Source organism: Aspergillus piperis (genome assembly GCF_003184755.1).
Source record: "Aspergillus piperis CBS 112811 unplaced genomic scaffold BO85scaffold_7, whole genome shotgun sequence".
In the NCBI taxonomy this organism is placed as follows: Eukaryota; Fungi; Ascomycota; class Eurotiomycetes; order Eurotiales; family Aspergillaceae; genus Aspergillus; species Aspergillus piperis.
In genome coordinates, this window is record NW_020291597.1 from 264,369 (window position 1) to 290,986 (window position 26,618).

The 26,618-nt window shown below is 49.5% G+C and overlaps 7 protein-coding genes and 1 non-coding gene across 8 annotated transcripts; 5 read left to right on the forward strand and 3 right to left on the reverse strand.

Annotated features, from left to right (window-relative positions):
• Positions 1-2,335: 2,335 nt before the first annotated feature.
• On the reverse strand, positions 2,336-3,223 carry BO85DRAFT_477052 (uncharacterized protein; the record flags this gene model as incomplete). Its single annotated transcript, XM_025662811.1, has 2 exons — positions 2,336-2,919; positions 3,130-3,223. 2 exons carry the CDS (start codon positions 3,221-3,223, stop codon positions 2,579-2,581), a joined length of 435 nt encoding a protein of 144 aa, XP_025516265.1. The 3' UTR covers positions 2,336-2,578.
• Positions 3,224-6,361: 3,138 nt separating this feature from the next.
• Positions 6,362-9,710, reverse strand: sha1 (putative calmodulin-binding protein Sha1). The gene is made up of 2 exons (XM_025662812.1): positions 6,884-9,710; positions 6,362-6,833 (listed from the first exon to the last, which is right to left on the reverse strand). Exons 1-2 carry the CDS (start codon positions 9,486-9,488, stop codon positions 6,496-6,498), a joined length of 2,943 nt encoding a protein of 980 aa, XP_025516266.1. The 5' UTR covers positions 9,489-9,710; the 3' UTR covers positions 6,362-6,495.
• A 522-nt stretch (positions 9,711-10,232) lies between these two features.
• Positions 10,233-10,901, forward strand: BO85DRAFT_448404 (uncharacterized protein). Its single transcript, XM_025659925.1, has one exon. The coding sequence runs from the start codon at positions 10,594-10,596 to the stop codon at positions 10,765-10,767; it is 174 nt and encodes a 57-aa protein (XP_025516267.1). The 5' UTR covers positions 10,233-10,593; the 3' UTR covers positions 10,768-10,901.
• Positions 10,902-11,429: 528 nt separating this feature from the next.
• BO85DRAFT_272886 (vezatin family protein) lies at positions 11,430-14,144 on the forward strand. The gene is made up of 5 exons (XM_025655112.1): positions 11,430-11,637; positions 11,700-11,899; positions 11,963-12,444; positions 12,500-12,951; positions 13,004-14,144. The coding sequence occupies exons 1-5, from the start codon at positions 11,589-11,591 to the stop codon at positions 13,666-13,668; spliced, it is 1,848 nt and encodes a 615-aa protein (XP_025516268.1). The 5' UTR covers positions 11,430-11,588; the 3' UTR covers positions 13,669-14,144.
• Positions 14,145-14,318: 174 nt separating this feature from the next.
• BO85DRAFT_437528 (nucleoside-diphosphate-sugar epimerase) lies at positions 14,319-15,577 on the reverse strand (the record flags this gene model as incomplete). Its single annotated transcript, XM_025658622.1, has 4 exons — positions 14,319-14,821; positions 14,887-15,171; positions 15,282-15,487; positions 15,561-15,577. 4 exons carry the CDS (start codon positions 15,575-15,577, stop codon positions 14,319-14,321), a joined length of 1,011 nt encoding a protein of 336 aa, XP_025516269.1.
• Positions 15,578-16,465: 888 nt separating this feature from the next.
• BO85DRAFT_448407 (proliferating cell nuclear antigen) lies at positions 16,466-17,977 on the forward strand. Its single transcript, XM_025659926.1, has 5 exons — positions 16,466-16,647; positions 16,702-16,742; positions 16,807-17,236; positions 17,293-17,579; positions 17,638-17,977. Coding segments are annotated over exons 1-5 (777 nt in total). The 5' UTR covers positions 16,466-16,646; the 3' UTR covers positions 17,656-17,977.
• Positions 17,978-21,084: 3,107 nt separating this feature from the next.
• BO85DRAFT_448408 (ABC multidrug transporter) lies at positions 21,085-25,696 on the forward strand. The gene has a single exon (XM_025659927.1). It carries the CDS (start codon positions 21,173-21,175, stop codon positions 25,481-25,483), a length of 4,311 nt encoding a protein of 1,436 aa, XP_025516271.1. The 5' UTR covers positions 21,085-21,172; the 3' UTR covers positions 25,484-25,696.
• A 603-nt stretch (positions 25,697-26,299) lies between these two features.
• BO85DRAFT_t126 lies at positions 26,300-26,371 on the forward strand. Its single transcript has one exon. It is a non-coding gene; the product is annotated as a tRNA-Glu (tRNA).
• Positions 26,372-26,618: the final 247 nt, after the last annotated feature.

Sequence of the window (26,618 nt, forward strand, 5' to 3'; positions counted from 1 at the left end):
CAACATATTTGGACTCAAGATGATCGGACCAGTGTTGCCAGAAATAACCAGATTAGATCTGAACTATGCAAATAAGGACTGGAACTAGTAGTCATGGCTCATTGTTCAATGGATTCCTCAAACAATAGCACGATCTTGGGATAGTTTTGTCGCTGGTGGTTTGACAGCCGAGTTCTTGTTTTTCCCCCCGGGTAACTCCACAGTGATCATCCCAGGGATGGTCACCCAGGTAGCAGCCAATTCTGGAGATAGAGTTTCGTCTCATCCACCAGCAACTTGTCCGTTTATCTCTAGGATCTCAGCCTTGGGGGCCACTAAGTTTAGAATTAGGCATGTCCGACAAGGAAGGCTCAGCAAACCTCAGCGCGGGTGGCAGTGATGGGAAGGGGAGAGCGCAAGAGGAAGAAGGAAAAACCCATCGGGATCGTCCTGGTATCCATACATACAGACCGATGCTCATACATACGCCGTACATACGAGACCCGTGCCAAGACCACCCCCAAATCCGGACTGGAAACGATCAAAACTGCATCTCAGATCCCATTCTTCCCTTCAAACGATCGTGCCGTCTTTCCCAGACTGGATTGAGTTGTGGATAGAGTATCTCCGGAAGAATGGAGACAGGGAAGAAGGGCAAAAAGCAGTATGGTGATGATGACCAGATCTATGCCCGATGGCAAAGGGCTGAGAGAAGCGGTCAGCGCCAGAACCAGAGAACTACAGTGTAGAGACCCAAACTGCATCACTTTTCTCTCTAATGACTGACAGCCGGGCGGCGGTTCACCGAACTCAGAACCACGGTAGCGATCTCCAAAGCGGAGACCATCGAGCGGGCTATTCCCACCCCCATCCACTTCCAACACCAACGGGCTTACAATCAGAAACCTGCACAATTCACGGTCGCTGAGGATGGGGGGGCCCAGCTAGACTACTACCAAACGCCTCACGATTTACGAAGCCTTGAAGTGCTGGGACAAGCTTCATGCGATTCAGGGATAACCCCCACTCAGTGCCATGGCTGCTCCGGGAGATGCAGCTTCCCACAATCGCAGCAGCCAATCTGCGCGTCTCGGGAGTACTTTTCTTTTGCTGTTTTTGCCCGCTTTTATCCTCGATCCCAGCAATCAGGATCGATCCAAATCTCAGCCAGTCATGGGAATAGGAAGGAAAAAAAAAAACTGCTGGGGAAGTACTAACTAGACTAACTATCGGCACTGGCAGTCCTTGGAGTTAGTAGTAGTACTAACTTACTGCTTTCACGAACCAACGGGGTCGGCCCATTTACACGATCCTTCGTTACCTCGTGAAGTCTTACGACTCCAATTGCCCTTTTGGGCTTTCCGGCCCTGGTTCATTCAACTAAGTATGCTGGTTGTTATTGTTGCTTACGGTGAGGGTTGAAGCGCCAGTTTCACCCCCGTTACACATTGCATATGCCGCTGTTGGGGGGGAAGGAAATGCGACCTTTTAGCGACCCCATGCTTGGCTACCACACTCACACGCACACTCAGTCCCCTCTGAAGGATCCTCATCCATGGCCGCCAACACGGACTCTCCGCACTTGGATCGAGAACAAGATACAAGGTACATGCGACTTATGTATACTTATGTTCCGGATACATACTGTGGTCTATGTGCTACGCGGCCTAGAAGCCAAGATTGAAACAGAGTTTCCGCAATTAAACTCCGACCGGCGACGGAAAGGAAAAACAGAATAAGAAATATAAACTATATACAACCATCTTTCCAAGTGCTCGTGAACAGCGTGCAAACTTTCGATGTTCATTGAAGAGCTGAAGATCTCTGGCTGAACGGCATGGCCGAGGGGAGGCAAGCAAAACCCGACGAAGAAAAAGGAAATAATGAGGAAGGGGAAAAAAAATAAAATAAAATAAAATAAAATCTTAATTGAAACCCAAACTTCAAAGGCGACTCTTACAGGAGGACAAGGGAAACAAGAAGTTTGTACAGTAGGCAGGGTAGAGTCTGCCACCACGATGGTCACCGGCCACCCGGAAGAGGAAATGCTATGTGGCATACGAACAACCGTCCTCAACCCCATCCAGTTCTTCCTCCCCCAGCCTTTTTTGGGATAGGATGGCTACTATGCTAGCTTGCATATTGATGATCGAACCACCAGCAACACCTGGTGGAGATTCTGAACTGTCGCGCGTGCGAGTGGACCGCCATGAGATCGATTATGGAGACGAACAGACCAGAGAGCATGAATGGGATTGTCTCTTTGGTGGGCGGATGCCTCAGGGCCACTTTTTTCGGCGCGGTGCTATGGTATAACTGCTACTGCTACTGTGAGAGGTTGACAGGCAGACAGACGCCGGGATCAACGCCGGATAAGAATAGCATTAACCTAACAAACACCGACTGAGCTACCCAGGAATAGGATTAAGGATTAATACGTCCGCTTATCGACCTCCGCGCCCAGGATCAAAAGTCCTGCTGCGGTGGTGTCATTGGCCTGCAGCTAAGGCGACTAAGAGTTAGAGCCTTGTACCTTAATGGCCGACGTCGGCCTAAGAGCGGTTTGTATGAGGGATTTTATTCTCCCTAGGTCGATGTCCTAACGACGCTGACTGGACCGTCGATGGCTTTCTCCTCCTCTTGCCCTCTCCACCAGCACGGGACTCGCGCTTGGATTCGCGCCGGCTTCAAGTTGCGATGCACGACGCACCCAATCGAGTAATCCATGCCCCAGAAAAAAAGTCCCAGCGACTCGCCAGTCCGGCACGGCAACAAGGTGCCTTTTGCCTGTCTCATGGTCAGCTAGCCGTGCGACAGCCAGCTTCATTTCCGCCGACCCGGCATTGTCCATCTGTACCCCGTACAACCATCGTGATTGATGGATCGGGGTCTTGGACTCGGTCAATTGGCAAATCATTGTCGACTCCCCTGGCTGTTGAGCTAAACCCACCCCCAGACATCAGACATCCCATCCATGGGTTTTATGCGGATAAAAAACGAGGCTGCCGTCATGACATATGCAAGTGCGCCTCCCACACTCCGAGCCCATGACTGAGCGCATGGCATGGTCAGTCATGGAAGGATTCAGAACGTCGTCGACGTTCAGCCTACTCCTCCTCGCTTCGATTCAGGTAACCACAATTACCATACCTCCCGTATACCAGGTATCGGGTACACGGAAGATAAGATGGTCGCTAATGCAGTAATCTAGTCGCACATGGGGGTACGCCCTTGCTTCAGTCATGATGAAGAAAAGAAGAGACAACAAAGAACAAAGCCATTGCAAAGGTGGATGAAGATCCAGAACCCAAGTACTCCAGGACGGGCCGGGCTGCACGTCGAAATCTTACCGTGGTAGGCAAACGTCTAGAATGTGTCAGTGGCAGCATCGAGCCCAGTTCTTCAAAGGGATGGCAATGCTCTCATCATTGAGCACATGATCGACATACCACACTGGGTTGGGGAGACACAGCGGATCACCCGAAACCTTCAACATCACAGACATCACAGCCTCTTGGAAGAGTCATGATTCCGACTGAGACGGCCAAGAGGGCCGCCAAGATAGCCAAGGCATATACAATTCACCCCATGCAACCATGAAGAATGGGGATCCCTTCACTTGAGAGGCGGAGTTGAAAAACCGAGTGGTCCCCGTTTCGACTGCCCCTTGCTCAGTACTCATCCCTCCCCTCTGGACATTCCACTGCAGTTCTTGGCAACGTCCTGTGACCTTGCCCCCGGTACGACGGAGAATTGTCGCCAAGATGATCACAGCCAAGTTGCGAACGACGCCTGTTGCGGTGGAATGAGCTTCTGGCTAGAACCCCCCATCGGCGTGAGAGAGTGGTCGGTCTCCGGTCTTTCCCGGAGTCCGGAGCTACAGCGACCGACCTACGGTCCGCCGTCGACACATTCCTCCTCCTCCTTGCCTCCCCGGTGCAACTGGTCCAAGAGGATCCCGCGTTGAGTTGGTGACCGGCCAAGGATGCCAAGCGCCATTCCAAATACTTGGGCGAATGACTGCGGCTGTGGGATGGAGGAGGATGGGGGGAAGCATCTCAAGAGCACCAAGTAGATACTGGCCGGTCTGAAAAGGAGTATCACCCCCCGGAAGGTGGGAGATCTTCGTCGATCATCTGCTCCTATATTGCAGGACGAGTTCTTGGCGAACGAATACCAAGCATGACCACGTCGAAGTTTGCTCAGGGGGAAAGAGAGAGCGACTAGGCTATGTTGCAGCTTGAATCGATTAGACGTACCCAATTAAGGGGGCTTGGAAGAAGACAAGCTGTCCAGGTCCTCGGACACGTCTGTCTGCACGTCACCGATTGTCCACGGGAGCAAGTCGATACCAAGAGACAGAGTGTGTGTGTCTGTCTAAGCCTCATTGCAATACGGACTAAGTTTAAGATACCCCTTTTCTTACTTCCTCTCCGCTGATCCGGAAGAATAGCAACTCCGGCCAGCAAAGAGCATCTCGCAATTCCCTCCGAGCCGGCGATCGACCGCTCTTTTCTCAGGAAGGGTCGCCAGAGAGGAATGAATCTCCTGATGGCGGACCGGCCGTTCTGCCAATAACAACCCCGCGATTAAAGTTCGTTCACGCCAGCACAGGTACATATAGTCTACCGGGACTCCAACCAGCAGGCCGGTACCAATGCACTGCAGGGCCCTTTGCAGCGAGACTACTGTACGGCGTAAGGGAGGGGAAGCCAAAGCCCGTTGGCGATCGATCTGGTCATCGGACTGGGGGAAGGTGGAGAGACAAGAGAGAGAATAAGAAAAGAGGAGGCGTGTGTTGCCGCTTCCAGTAATCTTCTCGAACGTCTGTTGTTTCCTTTTCCCCGCAGGGCTGCTGCTGCTACTCTCAACTCTCCGGATTCGTCGTTCTGATTCAAGAACAGCATCTGATCATCGGAAGCATTATATCATCGAGGAGGATACCCAATACTACCTCGGTCATACTTCGTAGAGGAGGGAGGGGAAAATGCGATCGGCCGCTTCAGCTGGCAGATGGCAGATGCTCAACCGACGTCATTTTCTTTAAATATCCCAACCACCGAAACCCACTGACAACAGGCAACATCTAAATTAATATTGGTAAATTAATCAATGAATAATGAATAACATCATACTTCAGCCAACTACAAGTACATGTTGTAGTTACTTTGTACGTAGTAGTAGTAGTTAACTAAGTTCCTCGTCAGCTGCGACCAAAACAAAAAACCAGTGACATCATACGAGTTCACCTCGACAAACTCTCTCTCCCTCCATCTCCTCCCGTGTGTGTGGGATGAATGGATGGCTGGCTGGCTGATCTCTCTCCCACGTAAGCGATACCTTTAACTACTACTACTAGGTAGGTAGGTAGGTACACCCTACTGTAACAGTTAATGTAACATGAAGCATAAGCATATCATCGTTAGAAAATCTTACTTTTATCAACGATTATAATGATTACTATTACTTACTAAGTCACAAATAATGTATGTAAGTAATATTCAATTCAATTTTGATTTCAGCTTTCTACTTTATCTTAATACCTGGTAATTATCCTTTGAAATCTTCCAGATGTAAACAACTAATGTAATTTGATTTTTGATTGCCATGGTTGCCATCCCAGATATGTACAAGGTTGTAACTAAACTACAGTAGTTGCCAAGGAGTCGAGCAAATAGGCAGATGCATATATTCATTATTATGGCATCATTTATTTTATATATAGTATGGATTTATTTTTATCACCATCATACAAGTTACCAACTACTGTAGTAAATTAGTATAATGTATATCGCTGCAGACTTTTGTCGTCATGGCTTTCTTCTTCACCAATTGCATACCGCATACACGCATACATAATTCCCTATGTAGTATGTACATAAGACAGATTATCAACTACTACTCCAAACTAAATAAACTAACAAATATAATAAGCAAGGGGTGTAGGATATACATAGTATGTAGTTGGGTCAATAGGTAGTAAGTAGTGACTTGGTTGGGTATATACTATGACAAAAGCAAGTACTTTACTCCGGACAGTACTAAGTTGTGATATGATCGGTTCTATCAAACCCCCACTAACTTATTATCTACTAGTTATCTACTATGATGCTTCATGTACATAATCATGTTGAGTAATGATCTCATCCTCGTATCCGTAGTTCTATATTTGCTTCTTTTTTAGTTGTCCTGGGAGATCGATAGATAAGGCTTCTGGGGGTGTGTGGTTGGGTGTTGGGTGTTGGATGCCCATATGTAATAACTCTCATAGATAGTGTTTAGGTACTAGTTGGGTGATGATCTGGCTAAAGGGCTATGATGCCAGGGGACAGGGGGTGTTACGTAGCGACTAAGTGTCTTTCACTATGTGGGGGGTGATGCTGCGTGATTGGAATTATGAATTATAAATTATTGTCTGAATACACAAACTAAACGGTAGTGCTGCACTTGGACCTCTGAGCTGTAGAAACCATCTGAATTGTGCAACAATCCCTATCCCCGTATGGTGACTCGCGTTCATAGATATTGGTTGTCCTCGTAGGCATATGCAGCAACTACTCGACCATGCTGTTGACTTCGAGTCAGCCTCCACCACCGTACAATCACCTCCTTCGCCCAGAGAATTCGGTGTTGTGTTTGTACAACTGCAGCGCATTGTCTGGCAATATCCCTTGCGATGACTCGGCGCTCATCATCTCGACGCGTCAGGATCCGTCGCCATGCTGTCTGGATTACTGTCGCAGCTCGCGCGCGCTTCGTAGCTGGCAGAAGCCGCGAACAGAGGAACGCGAGTGCTCCGATTGTGAAGTCGCTGTCGACGATATGAGACTTTGAAGAGGGAGACACGAGTTTGGCTGGCCTATGTTAGTCGCTATGGAGGGAGTAAAGTCATTGGTAAACTCACCGAATTCTGCACTGCATCCCAATGCCCGCAGACGCGATTCTAGAGATGCTGTTCTGCTATGATCCTCGGCATGCTCCACGAGATATCCGTCGTATTCGTCAACAATACTTTCGTATACCTTGCCATCGCTGAAGCTCGTGCTCAGGTTGTCAACCGGTACGCCCTTGAGATGTGCAAGGGTAGATGCCCATTGCTTGAGCAGCAAGGTTGGTTCGTCGCTCTCATCATCCCCGCTCAATGGCATGCCATCTTCACCAGCCTGGAAAGTAACTTTCTGCCTCAGTCTTTGAATCTCCTTTTTGACGTCCCCCCAGTCTACTAGCCCAGCAAGGCTCCATGTGCTGACCAGCTTCCACAACAACGCAATGGTCTTCTCGCGGTGTCCGTCGACGATATCTTCTGCGCGTATGTCTTTCGCGAGCTTCCTTGTCTCTTGGCCACAAGCCAGCGCATCCAAGGCAATTTGAATGTTAAAAAGCTTTACCGTGCGGCTCCTGCATGGGAACTTCAGATGACTCGAAAGCGGCAAACTTCCGTTTGACACTTCACCGGATGAGGTTGAAGGATAGAATAACAATTCCACAATCCTTGTCAACCTCACACCGTCCCGAAGATCTACGGCAAGGTTGTCAACCCGGTAGTCATGTTCTTCCAATGGATGCTGCTCATACATCAATTCGCAGCCCAAGTGGCTCAATGCTTTGATGATGTCTCCGCACGATGGCAGCAAGAACCGACCCAGTGCCTGGAGCACCGCACTAGAGGACTTGACAGGTGACGAAGAGAGGAAAAGGCGTCGCGGAACGGCTGTCCCATGGCCCATTCTCGCTTTGTCCAGAAGGACAACCATCATCATGCTTCGAAGAACAGTCCGACGGTATGCCTGGCCAGCTGCACCGCCATTCTCTCCAGCAGCGATCTTTTCTTGAGGGTCAATATCCTGGTTTCGTAACAAGAATGCATCCAGGAATCCTTCCAACTTTCGTTTCATCGCCCTGTCATTATCCGAGGCATCGTCTCCATGAACCAACTTAGAGGTGGGTATCTTCCTTCCAATGATTGCTTCCGCCGCGGCTCGCAATGCTCGCAGGTCGTAGGTCTTGATCCAAATATCCAAGAACTTCCGTTTCAAACCCAGATCGTTGTGAAGACGGCTACTGCGCGTGAGCACGTCTTTTGGTATACTCAAAGCGCCGTATAACGATGATGCTTGAAGACGTTTGTGGAGGTGTGCGAAAGATGCTCCCTGGTACAAGGTGAGGAGCTCATGCCGAAGCATGGCGTGGTTGTCGATTTCTGGCTCCTCATAAGTACATTGGAACATTTCATTGACCAACTGTGTTATTGCCACCTCCTGGTGCGAGAGCCAATTCTCTTCGTACAGTGCCGGGTTTGTGATGTTGTCTGAAACAACTGGACAATCCTTCGCAATAGGCTTCGTGTTGTTACGCGATGTAGTCGATTTGGATACTATGCTTGTTTTTGATGGCTTCGGTGACGTAGATAGATTTGAGGTTCGTGTAGAAGCGTTTCGGTTGTAGTCTGATGTCAAACTTGGCTTCATGGTGCTATTGTGCTCGGATTTTCTCTGTCGTGCTTTAGTGGTGTTTTGGCTGTTGCTCAGTACATTGCTCCTTTGCTGAGTGTTGCTCGTCTTGGTGGATAGAGGCTTGGATGTAGGCTTTGCAGAGGCATTGGTAGCACCAGCTCTTCTAGCTGCCATCAGAGGAGAATTTAGGCGGTTTCCCGAATCCTCCTTGGCTTTCAGGGCCTGATGTATTTTCTTGCCTTCAGCGATAACTGTTCCTGGAGGCACATTCTCCTTTCCGCCATTCTTCCCGGCAATGTCGTGATGAATGCAGGACTCCTGCATTACTTTAGAGCTTGGCTTCAATGGAGCCCGTTGGGCAGACGATGCGAAAGATCGTTTGGCTTGTCGCTTCTTAGCAATCTGTGACTCCAAGCTGTTGACTTGAGTATCTCCATTGATACACTTGTCCAAATTGTCCGACTTGGGCGGGCTGAAGAGACCCATGAATACACTGGCCACTGTACCGTCATCCGCGGGAATATAAACCGTGTTACGGCGTACATCCGTCTTCAAGCTATTTCTTGCCTTCTCCTGGCCATCTGCTCCATTGATGCGCATCAAAAGCGCGTTGTTTTTCTCTGTGTCCGTTCTCTTACTTGGTGACTGGTGAGTTAAACCATCTTGACGCGACTGCGTGTCTGGGCTCGGGCCAAAGCTGATTTTGGGACGAAATCTCTGAGCTGGCTGCGCAAGTAAGGATGTTTTGCGGCTCGTGGTCGGTGCTGCTATGCTCGAATCCCGCTTCGGCTTGTATGCCGGCTGTGTAGGATTCTCTCCATGGTCTTCGTGAATAGCAAAGGATGTACTTGTCTTGGTCCGTCTTCTGGGCCTGGCCCCCGTAAGTACAGACTGTTTAATTTCGGTCGTGAACTCGATGTTAGCAGTATCGTCCCAGTTACCCAGACTATCTTCCCACATGCTGTCGGACGAGCTTCTGTTGCTGCCCCGGCTGAAGAATGAAGTGTTCGTCCTTGAAGGGCAAGGGGTCGTAGCTTCGTACAAAAAGCCGGGCATATTGAGAATATTGCAAGGAGAATCCTTTTTAAAGTAGTCTTGATGTTTAGGCGGAGCCTCTATTCATGGGGATAAATCGTAAATAACTTTCCCGACTACTGTTTGGCGTGTCAGGTTCAATTGTTCGGCTGAGAGCTAAGATTCAGTTGACATTAAAGGTCGAAGAAGGCCTTCAAGTTATATGATGGGATGACCTGTCAAGCTTCGGGGGCGAGATCGAGGCTAAGTCATAGAAAGTTTGGTCGAGGATGGGTCTGAGGTATGGAGACGCGATGTTGACGCTGCGTTGCCCGTGCAACGGGAAGGGGGTTGACACCTTAGGCAGCCATCATGGATGGCAAATCGAGACATTCTCAATCACAGTTTGTTCCTGTCTGGCCAAGGTCATTGAACATCCTTCACTAGGTGACTCGCTGTGGGTGCTACTTAACGTAGCCCTCCACATTCTTCAAGGTCCGATGCAACCACCGACTACTTTTCTAGAATACAATTTTAGTCTCTTTTAGGTTAGATGTCGATCACATACAAAGCTCCAACGGTGTCCACTGAGGAGTAACTAAATAAATTGTTGCTGCACAAACAGCATCCCCTCGTATTCGTTTAACATCCCTATGTACAGAGTAGTAGATATTTAATCTATGGAGCATTACTATCCCGATGGCGAAGACGGCGAAATTGATAGTGCAAGGAGACGTAAAGCTGCATATTAACTACTTGCGCCACAGCGAAATTGCCCCCTGTATGCTGTAGGGTCCGACCAGGATCCTCATTAGGCACGGTGCATGTGCAGATGGCAAGGAAACATGGAAGTTGAAAAGATATATGTGGCAATGTGCAGTAGGCTGCAGTGAGAGACGAGTTGGCCGCCTCTGTCTTACCTTGTCATTTTCTCTCGAGATCCAGTGCCAGTCTGTAGTGATGATGAGTAGGCTGTCCTGTCGTTAAAAGGAAACGAGCCACTTGAAACAACCTCAATGCAGCATCAATAAATCCTATGCCAATGTTTGAATTCTTGGGTATTAGCCATAAAGAGCCATGCTCCGAGGCTGCCTCAAATCCGAGCAACATGAAACAAGCCGTTTAAATGTGTACCCCGAGGGTAATAATGGTGACATCCGAGATCCCACGCGGGCTCCAACATATGCTCGATGCTGAAACCTCGGTCTGCCGTAGTTCACAAGACGTCAGTTCCACCCAAGTTTTGGTTAATGGGGGGAAAAGTCAAAGCACAGACTTGCGATCATCCCCTCGCAAACTAACTTGTGTGATCACCGTTTGAGTCCGTTGGGTAAGCCTGAGGGTGTAACCCATCGCGAGCGCTCACTGGATGGAAAAAGAGATTAGCAGTGCCCTGTAGGAATAATCGGCCAGATCGAATCGAGCTGATTGATTCGCACAAGAGGGAAAAAAGCCCACCGAAACGGTGGGGGGGCGCCTATTCTTAGTTAGGGATTTCTGGTTTGCAGGTAAAGAGAAAAAGGAAACGGACAAGGCCGGGCGGGCGTCGGAGCAGCGCCAGCTCCGATTCGAGCAGAAAAAGAGGAAAGCGCAGGCAATCCAGTTCCCCAGACACACACATGGTCTGATCTTCAACGTGGCCGCTGCACAGGCACCGTCGTTCGGGCTTCCTCTTTGTTCCTCAACCCAGAGTGTCTCCATCTGCCAGGGGTAGATTGCTATGTATATCCTGCGCCGGCCTTAAACCCGCTTACTATAACTCCTCTTGCGTATCCACTCGCCCTCCCTTACAACCCGCCGCGCCTCGGATTTCCAACAACTAGTCAACTTGCTTTAGCCTTTAGCTCGTCGCCCTTCTTCTTCCCCCCCGTTCCCATTCGATACTACTATCTCGCTCCTCCACTTCATTGCCCTCTCCTTGAGTCGACTTTCCCACGCGCCCCATTGGACGCCCCATTGGACTGTCGCGGAGATGGGTTTGCGATAATTCGCAACTGAACGCGCTTGAATCTTACACCTGTCTCAACTCCATTGCTCGAACCTTTCCCGCCTTGATCCTTGTTTCCCCTTCCTAGCCTTACAGCATCCGTGTTTCTCCCCGACTCCTCTCTCATCGGCACCATTACGGAATGTTCACTGGTCATGGAATCGCTCGTCTATGAGAACTCGCCTTTGGCGGACTACCTCCAGGGTGAGTTATCCCCGGTTCATATGTTGGGGGAAATTACAAAGTCTTATCTGGTCATACGTCAGGGGAAGGCGAACACGACCCAAACTGGCCTGTCAAGGAGACAGACCATAGCGATGATTTCTCCGATTCCACGGCTGCGGATTTTGCCCCACGAGGAGTTTCGAAATTCCAGGAGCGTATTCGGAATAAACTACCCAAGCCCCTTGAACGGAAAGTCTCGCGACAGCGGGCAGCTCTGGGTCGACTCTATGATGTCTGCACGGTATGAACACCCCACCTATTATTGCCTTGGCTCCGGTCAATACTGACGAACCTCTCTGCCCAGTCTGCTCTGAACTCCCGCGTTGGACGAAGCGACAACGAAAGATTCCTGGAACAGTTCGGCTATGTCATCGTTGCGTCTCAGCTGCTGAACGAACACTCTGCGCCCTCTTACACATCAGCTGCAGATGTGATGTCTACGGCTCTTCCAGCAGACCTTCCATCTATCTCCACCACGTTTGGCATACAAGGTGCTGTTGTCACGGCCTCGACTTCTTTCTCCGTAGCTTGGTTGTTACATTGGAGCCGGTCTCGAACCTCGTCTGGTCTTAACCCTCGGAAAGTCGGAGTTTTGTTGGTTCTCGTGCCTGTAATTGGGGTTCTGTTTTATGCATTCGCCAAGCGACAGTGGCTTAAATATTTGCGTCATCAAGCTGTTGACGCAGCTGTGACTTTTATCAGCAACGCTCAAGGGTTTGACTCTGCCGCTTCCGCATCGGTTGTATTCATACAGGAGGTTGAGTTGGTCTCAAGAGGCTACCGCATGTAAGTTGCTCTGACTTCTAGCTTGGCTGACAAAGATCACTAATCTATCGAGTAGAAGCACACCGTTGCCCCCAGTAAGCCGACTCGAAGATCAGACGCAAACGCGACGATGTCTGAGACTGCGCCGAACTGTGTCGGAGTCGTTCTATCTCATGCTAGGCCAGTACATCCGGGCCCAACATACCCTACGCCCACTTACCGATGCCACCAACCTCGCCAAGTATTACGATATCTACGATATATCAGAGGAGGAGCTTATGGAGGCCCAGGCAGCGTTCGATGAGCGAGCCACCGAAGATCAGTACTCTCTACGCGCCCTTCGCACCCTTTTCGGAAGGCTTTACATCGTGAGAAAGAGCATCCTCTGTTGCCTTCTCGCGCTCGGCGCGGATGGCGGCGGGTCCGATATTGCTAGATGGACCACGGCAGTTGAGCAGATGCGGGACCTGGCCCATGTGACCGGCGAGAACATCCACAAGATGACCAACATCCTCAACGAGGACGATCGTAAGTACCACTCCTTCAACAGAATCCACGCCAGAGCTAATCATCGTGCCAGGTGATGTCATCCCGCCTTCTCCGCTACCAACAGCTTCGCCCAACAAGGACAATCTCCGTGCACAATACCGAAATATCAATTCGCTCTCCCAGGGAATCCGTGCGCTTCACGCAAAGATGCACATCTTCAAGGAGGCATCTAGCTCTAATCTCGAGCGACCGGATGCTGGTGAATTCGAGGCGAGCCTCATGCCTCAGTATGAATCGATTGGAGCGGACATCAGAAGCCTTCTCCAGGAGTGGGAGTCGGGCAAATCCGCATTGATGAGTAGTTTGGAAAAACCCGCAAATCCGGAATTTTCGCGACCCTCGAGCTTTTTGAAAACACCCCTGTCACCCACACCCAGCCTTGGGGGCTCTACTGCAGTCGAGGGCAGCCCTGCAGACGCCCTTCGAGCGTTGACTGGCGAGAACACAGATCCCAGCATCGTTCATACACTAGATGATGAGGAGGAAATTTTTGAAGCTGTAGCTCTTCCGGCTCGGAACAAGAGGATGTCATTAACCCGAGAAGAACGAATCGCGCGAGTCAAGGAAGATAGAGCACGACAAGCAGCCGCTCGGGAGCGCACTGATGCCAATACAAACATGCTCAAGGAGCTAGAAATGGTAATCAAGCAACGACCTCGTACCACAATAGCTGCGAAACGTGTCACAAGCATCTGATTCCGCCATCATTCGACGGCATTCCTCCAACCCTATCCCTCTCTACCGCCACCTCGATACCCGAATTTTTTTTCCCTTCCTCCTCCCCGCATATTATCACCTAAGCTTTACTCTACCTCGAGCTGGAAGCCGACTCTTCCTAGCAACCCTTGCAGATTGATACCCAGAAATGTATAGAGCGGTCCGGTGTCAGCGGCGTTAAGGCAGTTTTGCATTCTATCTCAGCCCGGTTACTTATTATTACCTCTTTCCCCTGGCGGACACCCTTGGACCTTACAATCGTTGATACTGTATATCATGTACTTTTCTCTTGACTCGTCCGTTCGTCTTCCTGTATACTCACTATGCTTGCCGAAGCAATGCTGGCGGCTTTCGCTTGATCTCGTTTGTTCTGTATCATCAGCCTTGTGTACATATCCTACATTCTAGCGTAATTATTGGTATTGAGACAGTATTCAATTATGTCTGAAGAATGATGCCTTGCTCCGTTGAATTAGGTGTTTTTGATGGTATAGATTGTGTGATTTGCGTAGTACCACTGAAGGAACCTCAATCTTCGGTTACTATGGCCCGACTGTAAGTCGGTACAGTCGGGCCAATTCTTTGCAATCCACTTGTATCAATTCATAATCAACATCTTAAACAAAGCCTCATGCACTGCTTTCCGCCTCCTGCAGACGGCGATATTCCCCTTTCACGATATCCCGAAGCTCGGATTCCAGCGATGGCGCAGACGGCTGCCACCCCAGCAATTGACGAGCACGACTGGCCCGACATCGTACATTGAGCCCCCAACTAGCAGCCTCATAGCCTGCCCATTTCCGAGCGTCCTCGAAGCCAAAAGCCTCCTCTTCGGCGTTTGGGATGAATCCTTCCGCTACACAGATCTGTCCAATTGAACGGGCCAGCTCACCCCAGCAATGCTCCCCATTCTCACTGAGGTAGTATGCCTCCGGACCCCAAAGCCCATCATCTTGTTTTGAAAGGGCCTTTTCGAAAAGAATGACATATAAACTAGTCAGATCTTGAATGTGAATATCGGTCGCGAATGAAAGGCCCCGGCCGATGATGGGAACTTTCTGGCGTTGGATGGTCAGTTTGGCTAGCTCGTATATCTGTCTGCTGCGTTGGGAGCAGGGTCCTCGGCCACGACCTAAGGCATAGCAGCCAAGTTAGTTATCTCCATTCTCTTCCGTGTTGGTTGTTATTGAAGCCTACCGTAAACAGTAACCGGGGATACGATAGCAGTCTTCAGGACACCTGGACGCACCGATCCAGCCTCCAACACCGCTTTATCCACATCTCGGTGGAACGCATGGTCAGGGAAATTGATGATCTCTTGGATGTCTTGCACATCATCATAGATCTTCTCGCCTTTCTCTCCATATACCTTGTTTTCAGTGTCTGAGAACGAGAAGATCCCGGCACCACTGGTATGCAACCAATAGACAGGGCGTTCTTCGGTATGCCCTTCTAGAGCACCCTGAGCTATTGCCTTGGCCGCTCCGAGGTGGTCAGCAGCATCAGCTGTGTCTTTTAGGGCCGGTGATGTCAGCGGGTACTCTTCCCTTATGATGGATAATATGTGACAATGAATGGATGCGTCCACTAACGGATGATGATATCGGCCCTAGCACTTTCTGCTGCCAGCGTCTCTGGATTATCAAGATCGCCTTGAATAATCTCGACAGTAGGATATTGTGCCTTGATCTTCTGCCCACTATCGCGGCTTCGGACCAGTAAGCGGTAGTGCAGGTCTGGGTACTTGGATACAAGTACTGATAGAAGGTCGCCGCCGATGTAGCCGCTGGCTCCTGTTCTGTGGCTAGTGTGAGCTTTTCTTGCAATGTGTATACTACCAAAGTGCTTTGGCTTTTGGATGAGCGACTGACATGAATACTGTGGTCATTATTAGAATAGGTTTGCGTTGGAATGCTACTCCACTGTTACTATAAGAAGAAGAAAATGGATCGTTCGGATAATTCAACAGCTGGGCCCGACATTTATACTACGTAATTTTATAGCTCAGGAATATATGATGTATGTACCATCACCCTCTGGGTTGTTCAAATGCCTGTCATATCTCCATACTGATTGCATTTGTAATCCAGCCATTACCGCGGAAGAGCACTGTCATAAGGAATTCATATTCCGCTTTCTCCACTTGTCCCTCGCTCAAGACCAATTGGATATCCATATGTTGACTACTCATCTGCAATTCCCTGGTCATATTGCAGAGCTAGTAACATATAGCATGTCCTAGTAGTTGTAACGTGGTGCATTGCTGAGTTATCATTGTATTTGACTCTTAGCGGCTACGGAGTTTTGTAGTGTGTTTAGTGGTCAGTCCTACGCCGATATCATTGTCATTGAGACCCAATAACTGTTAAGTTATCATGCTCTAGTCAAGTGTTACCCGCGACCTACAGGCACTGGGTTGGGTTATTCAAATGCACACGATAAGAGTCTGGTATGCTTGGATGAACAGTGCACGCAATGCTTCAGTACTGCCTGCCTAGCACAAAGCATACTTCACCACCCTGTAGACCTCTGGCTACAGAGAAATAACTTCCCATACTTCCATAGAGATATTTCAGTTGCAGGGTTAGTCACAAGTGGTAGTGACGCTTCTTCGTGACGGGTGCGGTATAGCCCAGCCTCAGGCAGCACCAGACTAACCCCAAAGGGTGATATCAGCCTAAGGGATGACGCGACTGGGACGCGTGCCTCCCCACTAATGAAACCCTCGAACGCGAATTCGCTGCACTTTCAGGTCCCTCAATAAATTCACCCCAACCTGAAAGACACGCCGCTATCCTTCCTACGCACTCAATTCCTTCTGTCAGTTCTTTACGACTTTCATTCTTCACGATCCTGCTTTCACCTGCTAACTACCACCTACTTAGCTCAGCCTCTCCTCATCTTCCTCTTCTCCTTCTCATTAGCTTCTCACCGTACTCACATACCATCACATCAAAAGTGAGCGTCACAAGCTTCAACTGGTTCAAGATTGTATGCTAACATCTATTTCAGTGCTTGAAGCTCGCCTAGAACAAGCCAGTCTCCTGAAGCGCGTGAGTAACTCTCGATCATACTGTTGCATGTCATTGCTTGATTGCTGACATTCGGTTTCTTCAGGTCGTCGACGCCATCAAGGACCTGGTCCAAGACTGCAACTTCGACTGCAATGACTCCGGTATCTCACTTCAGGCCATGGACAACTCCCATGTCGCTCTTGTCTCCATGATGCTCAAGGCCGAGGGATTCTCCCCCTACCGTTGCGACCGTAACATTGCCCTCGGTATCAACCTGGTCTCCCTGACCAAGGTCCTGCGTGCCGCCCAAAACGAAGACATTCTCACTCTCAAGGCTGAGGACTCTCCCGATGCCGTCAACCTGATGTTCGAGAGTGCCGAGACAGATAGACTTAGCGAGTATGATATCAAGTTGATGGACATTGACCAGGAGCACCTGGCCATCCCGGAGACAGAGTACGCTGCTACGGTAGAGATGCCGGCAGCAGAGTTCCAGCGTATCTGCAGGGATCTGAATGCTCTCTCTGAGTCCGGTATGTTGTTCTTTCCATTGGCAATGGGTTTGATTCGCGACTAATTCCTCTCCCAGTTGTCATTGAGGCCACGAAGGAGGGTGTCAAGTTCTCCTGCCAGGGTGACATTGGCAGTGGCTCCGTCACCGTCCGTCAGCACACCAACGTCGAGAACCCCGCACAGAACGTCTCCATCTCCCTCACCGAACCCGTCGCCCTCACCTTCTCCCTCAAGTACCTCGTCAACTTCTGCAAGGCTACCAACCTGTCGAACAAGGTCACCCTGTGCCTGTCGCAGGAGGTGCCGCTCCTCGTTGAGTATGGCCTTGGTAGCGGTCACTTGAGATTCTACCTGGCCCCTAAGGTACGATGATTCCTCATTCAACTGTCTTGAGAGAGATATACTGACTTATAATGTCTAGATTGGCGATGAGGAGTAAGTGGACATGCGAGATCATAATGACGAGTGGGAGCAACATGGAGGCAACAATTTCTCTTTCTTTTCTTTTCAACTTCTAATGTTCGGAAAATATCCTGATTGTTCTCGGGGGCCTGTGTTCATTTTTGTTTCTATAATATCCAGCTAGATGCTAAGCGACCAACGTGTTCAAAGTCCAATTGGTTACAATAATTCTGTCCAGTCTCTCTACATGTCATATATGAAGTACGAAGCAGTGGATTTGTGCAATGAAGCTGCATTCTCAACAGACGTATATAACTATCCTGCAATAGCAGCTTAGAACAGATGCCCATAACACATCTCTTCCTCCTTGACCATATAGTATATCTCTAACCCACTAGGCCATCAAAAACCTAAAAAAGAACCCATACAGGTCCCCAAACCCAACAATTAGCCGGGGAAAAAACAAAGTCCTTTCCAGTTCTCTAACCGCGAAGACACAAGATTTAATAAAGGTAGGACATCCAACTAACCTCAGGAAAAAGAAGTGAAGCGCCACCCCCACCAGAATAATCGGAATCGAATGATACCAATCCCATCCTCCCAGCGAGGGGAGAACAGGAAACGGCATGCTGCGTATTGCACTAAAGTGTCGCACACCCGGTCAAAAGTTGCCGAGTGCACACACAATCTTCGCAACGACTCTCCCATGGGGAAAAAGAGAAAAGGAAAAAGAAATGCAAGAGCGAACCCTTACATCCCTTCACCTTCCTCCCCCCGATGTTTCTGATGCCGATTGCAGGTGTGTGCAAGGATGTCACACCAGGCCCTTGAGGGCAGTACCGGCCATTTGAAAAATGATTTCATTTTCCAAATGGCGGGTGCATAGGGTGAAGATTCCTCCGAATTTCTCATTTGCAAGGGGGTTTCGGATGATTTCCCCCGGAGAGGGGAAATCAGAGCCGAGGACAGGAAGACCTGGAGGTCTTCTTGTCGTGTGTAGCAAAGAAACGCAGCATTGGTGGGGATGGCGCTTAGGGGAGAAGAAGAGAAGGTGAGTCAAGCTTAGCTGTCGTGGGTTTTTTTTATGGTGCGATGCGTTGGTGGTGGGCTTGACCGCTTACTGGATTGGGTGAGCTGGGGGAGTACCGGGGGGGGGAATGTTTGTTTGTTTTGTTTGTTTGTTTGGCTGGTGGTGGTGGTGATATCGAGGTGGATGGGACTGTTTTTACTGAGTACCATCTGACTTCCTTGTGAAATCATCTGGGACTTCAAAAGCTTAGAGATGCCTTTTACTTAGTGGTTGGTATTGCTTATTTTTGTACGATACACCTTCTGGAATATTTCTGGGGTTGCGGTTGCCTTGGCTGCATCTGTCTACATGGCTAACCTGTCGGAAAAAGCTGTCAGGATTTCTTGTCTACCATAAATCCCACAACGCTGATTTAACTTGCGTATCATGTCGTGCTCTGGTCCTGCTCTGAACTTTAAAGCCCACCTTTGTGTCACCGTGATGCCGTGAAGCGGACTTCTCGATCTTAGAGCCCTTCAGCGCCGGCCGTCCTGCACAAAGCCTTGTTCACCTGAACGGCTCGAAGATACTTCTTTTTTTCTACTCCTTACTGAGACATTTTAGAGCCAAGCGATGGCTCTATTGCATCATCTCTATGCGTGTCAGATCAGATCACGATCATAGCCGCGTTCAGTAAAGCTTGCGATGCTAATCTCTAGCATGGCTTGGAATCACCCCACCAAGCTGTAAAGCCCTGTGTTGCGGGCCCAGTGCATACCTACGCCGCCTGCTGCCTGAGATCTGCGACGTGATGTCTGGGAAATGCTAAGCTCCAGTAACAAGCAACAGATACAGCAACTCTACATGTGCGAAGGCCCACATGTTCGAGTTCGAGTTCGCCACGTCCAACTTTGCTGTCTACCATGACACGCTTTGGTCTCAAGACATCCTCGAGGCTAAAGGGACTTCAAATTGATACACTTTGCTCTCTTTGGAAAGACTTCGGTCGCGGGATGAGCTGTAACAACCCTTCGATGGCGGTAATCATTTCTCCATGCGAGCATCATGAGCAGGGGGAGTCCATTCCTCGCCTCCAGCCACCTCCAATGAGTGTTACTAGACAATAAGCAACTGTTTCCTGGCATGATTGGCTGCATAGGGAACAATGCTATTCATTCTTCATTCAGGAGAAGAGACATCATCATACTTTGATTGCTACGGGTTACGGAGTAGACACGTCACAATCGCCTGGAAGCATATGCAGTAAGGAGAGTTGGAGATCGAACAAAGGAGAATTTACGAGAGTCTCCGTACACAGTGCAGTCTTCTGAAATGTAAGCTTCACCGCAAGGTGCTTGTTGCTCAGTCTCTCATGCGTGGGGCGGCATTCTCGAATTCACGATGGTCCGTATCCACACTGAAGTGCTAGCATGGTTGCCCTTCAGATTTCCCGGCGAACCCAGAGCCACGGAGTATCTTTGGTGCTGAGTTTGAGCCCAAATGGATACCAGATCCGGGATTGATAGTTGATCACCGGCGCGTCGGAGGGCCGATCAGCCGTGACCGAGTCGGTGGTTTGGGCGTCGCGTCCCGTCAATATTTCCCTTCCTTGCTCTCATTACAGTAGGTCATAGAACAAGTTCCGGGATAGGGCATTTATAGTAAGTCGCAGGTTGACGTGTTTTATGGCTGGTTGCTTTTGCTGGCTCCTCCCATCAATCACGTAATTCCGCCCGAGCAGAAAAAACAGGCGAGTAGCATTTTTTTCGGACCCTCCTTCTTCAATGACTGTTTGGCCTAACGGAGTAAACCTACAGCCGGTTCATGCATCCATCGACGGGATCATCACCTCCATCTTCCGGCTAGGTCGTTCCTAAGGTCCAACTGAAATTCCGTGTCCATCTCCACACAAATGCAGCTACGTACGTGCCACAAGTCTCCGTCGACAGCCTCGCCACATACAGTCCAGCAACGACACACATTAAGATGCTAAGAACAATGGCATTTTTAATTCACCCAATCAGAATCGTCAATGACAAGGCTGAAGGTGGTCCACCCGGTGTGGCCTGAAGCGATCGACCTATGTGTAATAATAGCGCTGATCAATCCACGCTCTAGTTGGGGCTTATTTTTGCGCTAGCTGCTGCAGGCCGCAGTTAGGGCCTCCTAGATCATGCATCCCAAAGGAGCAGGCCGCCCGGCCATGCTTGACTGCATAGACATGGCTGATGGCTGAAATAATTCTAGAAACAAGGCATAAGTGTGCACTAATGCGGATGAAGGGAGTGAGATCTAATTTACTATCGAAATATGGCTGGACACGAAGCGGGGCGATCGCTTCCTAACATTAACACTCGAAATTGGCCCTTCTATAGTTTGCCCTGTGGGCTTTATTGATTAGGTGTATCCCATACATACGGGACCTTCTGTTCAACCCTTATCTCTGGCGGGATTCCGCCTCTCTCTCGTTGCCAGTTTTCCTCTCGCTTGGTGACCTGAAGGCTCTCGAAACGGGTCTATCTAGGAACTCTCATTGACTGGCACCATGGACGAAAAGGACGCCAGCGCTCACGATCCGTATCCATCGGATAAGGAGCAGACCCCATTGTCGGACGAGGAGGAACAAGAGCTTCACAATTTGACACGAATCGCCTCTACCCGAACTGGTCGAAGGATTTCCCAAGCTGCTACAATCATTGAAAAGGATGACCCCCGTTTGGATCCCGCCAATCCGGCGTTCGATCAACGTCTCTGGGCAAAACTCGTCCTGACGGCCCTGAACCAGTCAGGCATTGTACAGCAGACGCAGGGTGTCGTTTTTTCTAATCTTTGCGTGTCTGGATCAGGCTCAGCATTACAGATCCAGAATACTATTGCTACGCAGTTGGCAGCTCCCTTCCGCGCTGCCGCGCATGCGCTTTCGAGACGAGCCTCCCCTCCATCAAGGCAGATTCTCCATAGCTTCGATGGCTTCCTCCAAAGTGGAGAGCTTCTGCTCGTCCTCGGTCGCCCTGGAAGTGGATGTTCAACGTTCCTGAAGACCCTTTGTGGCCACCTGGGTGGTCTGACGCTCGAACCTCAGAGTACCATTCATTACCAAGGCATCGAATATGAGGATATGATCAAACACCACCGTGGAGAGGTGGCTTACAACAAGGAAGTCGATCAACACTTTCCACACCTTACCGTCGGTCAAACGCTTTCATTTGCAGCGCATGCGCGGACCCCCCAGAAACGAATTGAAGGCTTGACACGCTCCGAATATGTTGAAACCCTCACTCAGGTTGTCTTGGCTGTGTTTGGCCTTTCACACACCTATCACACCAAGGTAGGTGACAACTTTGTGCGAGGAGTTAGCGGTGGTGAGCGGAAGAGGGTCAGTATCGCCGAGATGTTCGTCTCAAGGTGTCGTATCGGAGCTTGGGATAACAGCACACGAGGGCTCGATGCGTCGTCTGCTCTGAAATTTGTCAGGGCATTACGTCTTTCTGCCGACATGGGTCGATCGTGTCATGCCATCGCTGCATATCAAGCTTCTCAGTCGATGTATGATCTCGTCGACAAAGTTGTCGTCCTCTATGAAGGTCGCCAGATTTACTTCGGTCGCCGCGATCGTGCAGTACGTTACTTCGAGGAAATGGGTTGGGAATTACCAGATCGTCAAGTCAGCGGCGACTTCCTGACCTCAGTTACCAACCCAGGCGAACGAAGGGCCCGTCCGGACATGGTGGACAAGGTTCCACGCACGGCGAAGGAGTTCGAGGAATATTGGAAGCGTAGCCCCGAGTATCAGGAGCTCTGCGGTCAGATAGAGGAGTATCAACGCGCTCATCCACCGGATTCAGACGAGGCCAAAGCATTCAAGGCCAATCATGAAGAACAGCAGGCCCGCCATACTCGGCCACGCAGCCCATATCTTCTCTCTGTTCCGATGCAAGTCCGTCTCTGCCTGCGCCGGGCTTTCCAACGACTACGGAACGACCTACCAACCGTAATCGTTACGGTAGTGACACAACCCATTCTCGCATTGGTGATCGGTTCTATCTTTTTCAATTCTGCACCCACCACTGCCACATTTTTCCAGAAAGGGGCTGTGCTATACTTCGCTGTGCTTTTCAATGCCTTGATCGCTCTCAACGAAATTATTCAGCTATATAGCCAGCGGCCAATTGCTGTGAAGCAAGCGGGTTATGCGTTTGTGCATCCCTTCGCTGAGGCCTTGGCCAGCTGGATCATGGATCTGCCTATCAAATTCACCCGGGGTACTCTCTTTTGTGTGATTCTTTATCTGATGTCCAACCTTCGACGAGAACCATCGCAGTTCTTCATTTGCTACATGTTTCTGTTGACTTCTGTCTTGACGATGTCCGGGATTTTCCGTAGCTTAGCTGCAGCTACAAGGACAAGCGCGCAGGCAATGGCGATGGCTGGTGTTTGTATCTTATGTATTGTGGTATACACTGGCTTCGTGTTGCCACAACCATACATGCACCCGTGGCTTTCATGGATCCGCTGGGTTAACCCAATCTACTATGTGTATGAGGCCCTGTTAGCGAACGAGTTCCATGGCAGGAACTTTGAATGCGCATCGGTGATCCCAAGCTATGCTGTTGGTTCCTCCTTCATCTGTTCAACCGTGGGTGCCGTTGCAGGAGAGCGGTTCGTCTCCGGGGACGCTTATGTGGAGCAGAATTACCAATACTACTACAGCCATGTATGGCGGAATTACGGAATTCTTGTCGCCTACCTGGTGTTATTCACCGGCCTCTATTTGTTTCTTTCGGAATACAACTCGTCTGAGACATCAAAAGCAGAAACCTTGGTTTTTCGGTCTGGTCATGTTCCACAATATCTGCTATCCTCCGATGGGATCGAAGACGGAGAAGCGCCCCCAGACAAGCCCGAAGTGCAGGACCAAGTGGATACTATTAACCTGCCTCAGCAAACAGACATCCTTTCATGGAAGGGTCTTAATTATGATATACCCGTCAAAGAGGGTACCCGGCGACTTCTCGATAATGTGAATGGATGGGTTAAGCCAGGCACCTTAACTGCGTTAATGGGGGTTTCCGGGGCGGGAAAAACAACGCTTTTGGATGTCCTCGCCCAGAGGGTATCTATTGGTGTTGTTACCGGCGATGTTTTGGTGAATGGAAGAGCTTTGCAAGCCAATTTCCCACGGGAAACAGGGTATGTACAACAGCAAGATCTTCATATGGAGACAACTACAGTACGCGAGGCTCTCCGCTTCAGTGCTATGCTCCGTCAGCCCGCATCGGTCTCTGAAAAGGAGAAGTACGAATTTGTCGAAGAGATTATCAAAGTTCTGCACATGCAAGACTTTGCGGAGGCAGTTGTGGGCTCCTTGGGAGAGGGCCTGAACGTGGAGCAGAGAAAGTTGCTGAGTATTGGTGTCGAACTTGCTGCGAAACCGACATTGTTAATCTTCCTCGACGAGCCGACCAGCGGTCTAGACTCACAAAGTTCCTGGACAATCTGCTCGCTCCTGAGAAGGCTTGCTGATCACGGTCAGGCAGTCCTTGCCACCATTCACCAACCGAGTGCCCTGCTGTTCCAGACCTTCGATCGCTTGTTATTCCTAGCTAAAGGAGGCAAAACTGTCTACTTTGGTGATATTGGAGACCAATCCCGCATACTTTTGGAATACTTTCAGCGCTGCGGTGCTAGGCCCTGCGGGGACACGGAAAATCCGGCGGAGTACATTCTTGAGACTGTCGCGGGGGAAGCATCGGAAGGCATTGACTGGGTTCAAAGATGGAACGATAGCCCTGAGCGCAAGGAGGTCCTCGCAGAGCTCGAACGTCTTCAGGATCCGCAACAACAGCCCGAGCCACGAGCCCGGGATGGCGATAGCAGCAATATGGAATTTGCCATGCCTCTCACCAGCCAACTCTACCACGTCATGAAGCGTGCGTTTCAGCAGTACTACCGCCAACCGGAATATGTGTTTGCAAAGTATTCGTTGGGTATAGCGTGTGGATTGTTCATCGGTTTCTCCTTCTACAAAGCGAACAACACCCAACAGGGTTTCCAGTGTGCTCTCTTCAGTGTCTTCCTCTTGGCCACGGTTTTCACGACCCTCGTCAATCAGATCACTCCCAGATTCGTTGCGCAGCGGGCGTTATATGAAGTCCGGGAGCGGCCATCCAGAGTCTACTCGTGGAAAGTATTCATTCTCTCAAACGTCTTCGTCGAAATCCCCTACCACTTTGTTCTGGGGGTTTGTGTCTGGGCGTCGTTTTACTGGGCTGTGATGGGCACGGGTCAAGATGCCGAGCGACACGTCCTTGCCCTTCTCTACATCGTCCAATTCTATCTGTATGTGGCCAGCATGGCTCTCTTCGTGATAGCCGCAATCCCCCAGGCACCGGTGGCAGGCATATTTGCCATTCTCATGTTTGCTTTCGCGTTCATATTCAATGGTATGCTGCAACCACCCGGAGACCTACCCGGATTCTGGATTTTCATGTACCGTGTCTCCCCCTTCACGTACTATACGGCCGGTGTCGGCAGTTCAATCCTCCATGGCCGCCCAGTTGAGTGCAGTACTTCCGAGCTCAGTGTTTTCGACCCCCCATCCAACTATACCTGTGGACAATACATGCAGAAGTATGTCGAAGCCGCCGGAGGCCAGGTGTACAATCCAAACGCCACCTCTGCCTGCGAGTACTGCTCCATGACTGTGGCCGATGAGTATCTTGCTCTTCGGTGGGTCTACTGGAAAGACCGCTGGCGCGACTACGGGATTTTCTGGTGCTATTTCGTATTCAACATTGCCGGCGCCGTCATGTTGTACTATGTCTTCCGAGTGAAGAAGTGGGGAAAGGGGAAATAAAATAACCAACTGACTTTCTTTTTCGACTATATCGACCGACTGCTCTATATACACATTCACTGCTTTTTGCATATAGCTGGTTTCGGATTTCACTACTTCTACCTGTTAATACTCGTTTTTTTTTTTTTTTTCTATACATATATTTCTGCTGCTCAAGCGAATCTGTTGATAGCCACAGCCCCTGCTATATAGTTGGATCAATCATATGAGCGATTTTTTGCCTTTTTGATGCAACCCTTGTAATAATCTACTATCCAACTTGGGATAGAATTAAGTGATAGTAACGAGGAAGTAGATTTCCGGGCATACCTCGCGCCCTACGTACCTAGCGAAAATAGTCCCTTACTCCCTCCCTTCCACCCCTCTATTGTTCCATTCTATTATATCACCCTCGGATGCTCTACTCTACTACTATCGACCAATAGCTACTGAGCAGTCATCCAGATATAGATAGTTAGATACACAGTAAGTTTCTCCCTGCCACCACCACCACCACCACCACATGTAACTTTATTGAACTACGTATACCTCGTTGTAAAACGATAAGTTTACTTCCTCCCTGCTGCTTTTCAATGGCCCCCTCCACGCCAGTCCTTTCAAAAGAAACAACCTTATCACTAAAAAAATTATTTACTGTTCTATTTACAGGACTTTGTGATATAAGTCTCATTGACCCGTAATGGAATGGTTGTTGTTGTGATTTAGAGTAGTGGTAAGTAAACCGAGTAGTTCTTTGTATGTGGTGGAGAGAAGAGAAAACTAAGGCTTGTTCTTATTCTACTTAGATTATAAGATCAGTCCGTTCTTCAACAATAATCCGATGTGGTGTAACGGCTAACATCGCCGTCTTTCACACGGCAGCTCGGGGTTCGATTCCCCGCATCGGAGATATCTTTTTCGTGATTTTTTTCTTCTGTTTCATTTCCAAATTCTAAATGAAATAGTGTTGAGAAACTATGGGTTTTCTTTCTTTCCGTCGATCTTTTTGTTTTCGTGTGTGTGCGTGTGTGTATATACATAGTAGCTACTTACTTTCTCGCTCGACTGTCTGGTGCTTCGCTGATAGTTAGTTGATTGTCTGCAACTTTTCCATCGATTATCAATGGGTGTAGGCTGGTTTGAGTAGTGTCTTTTG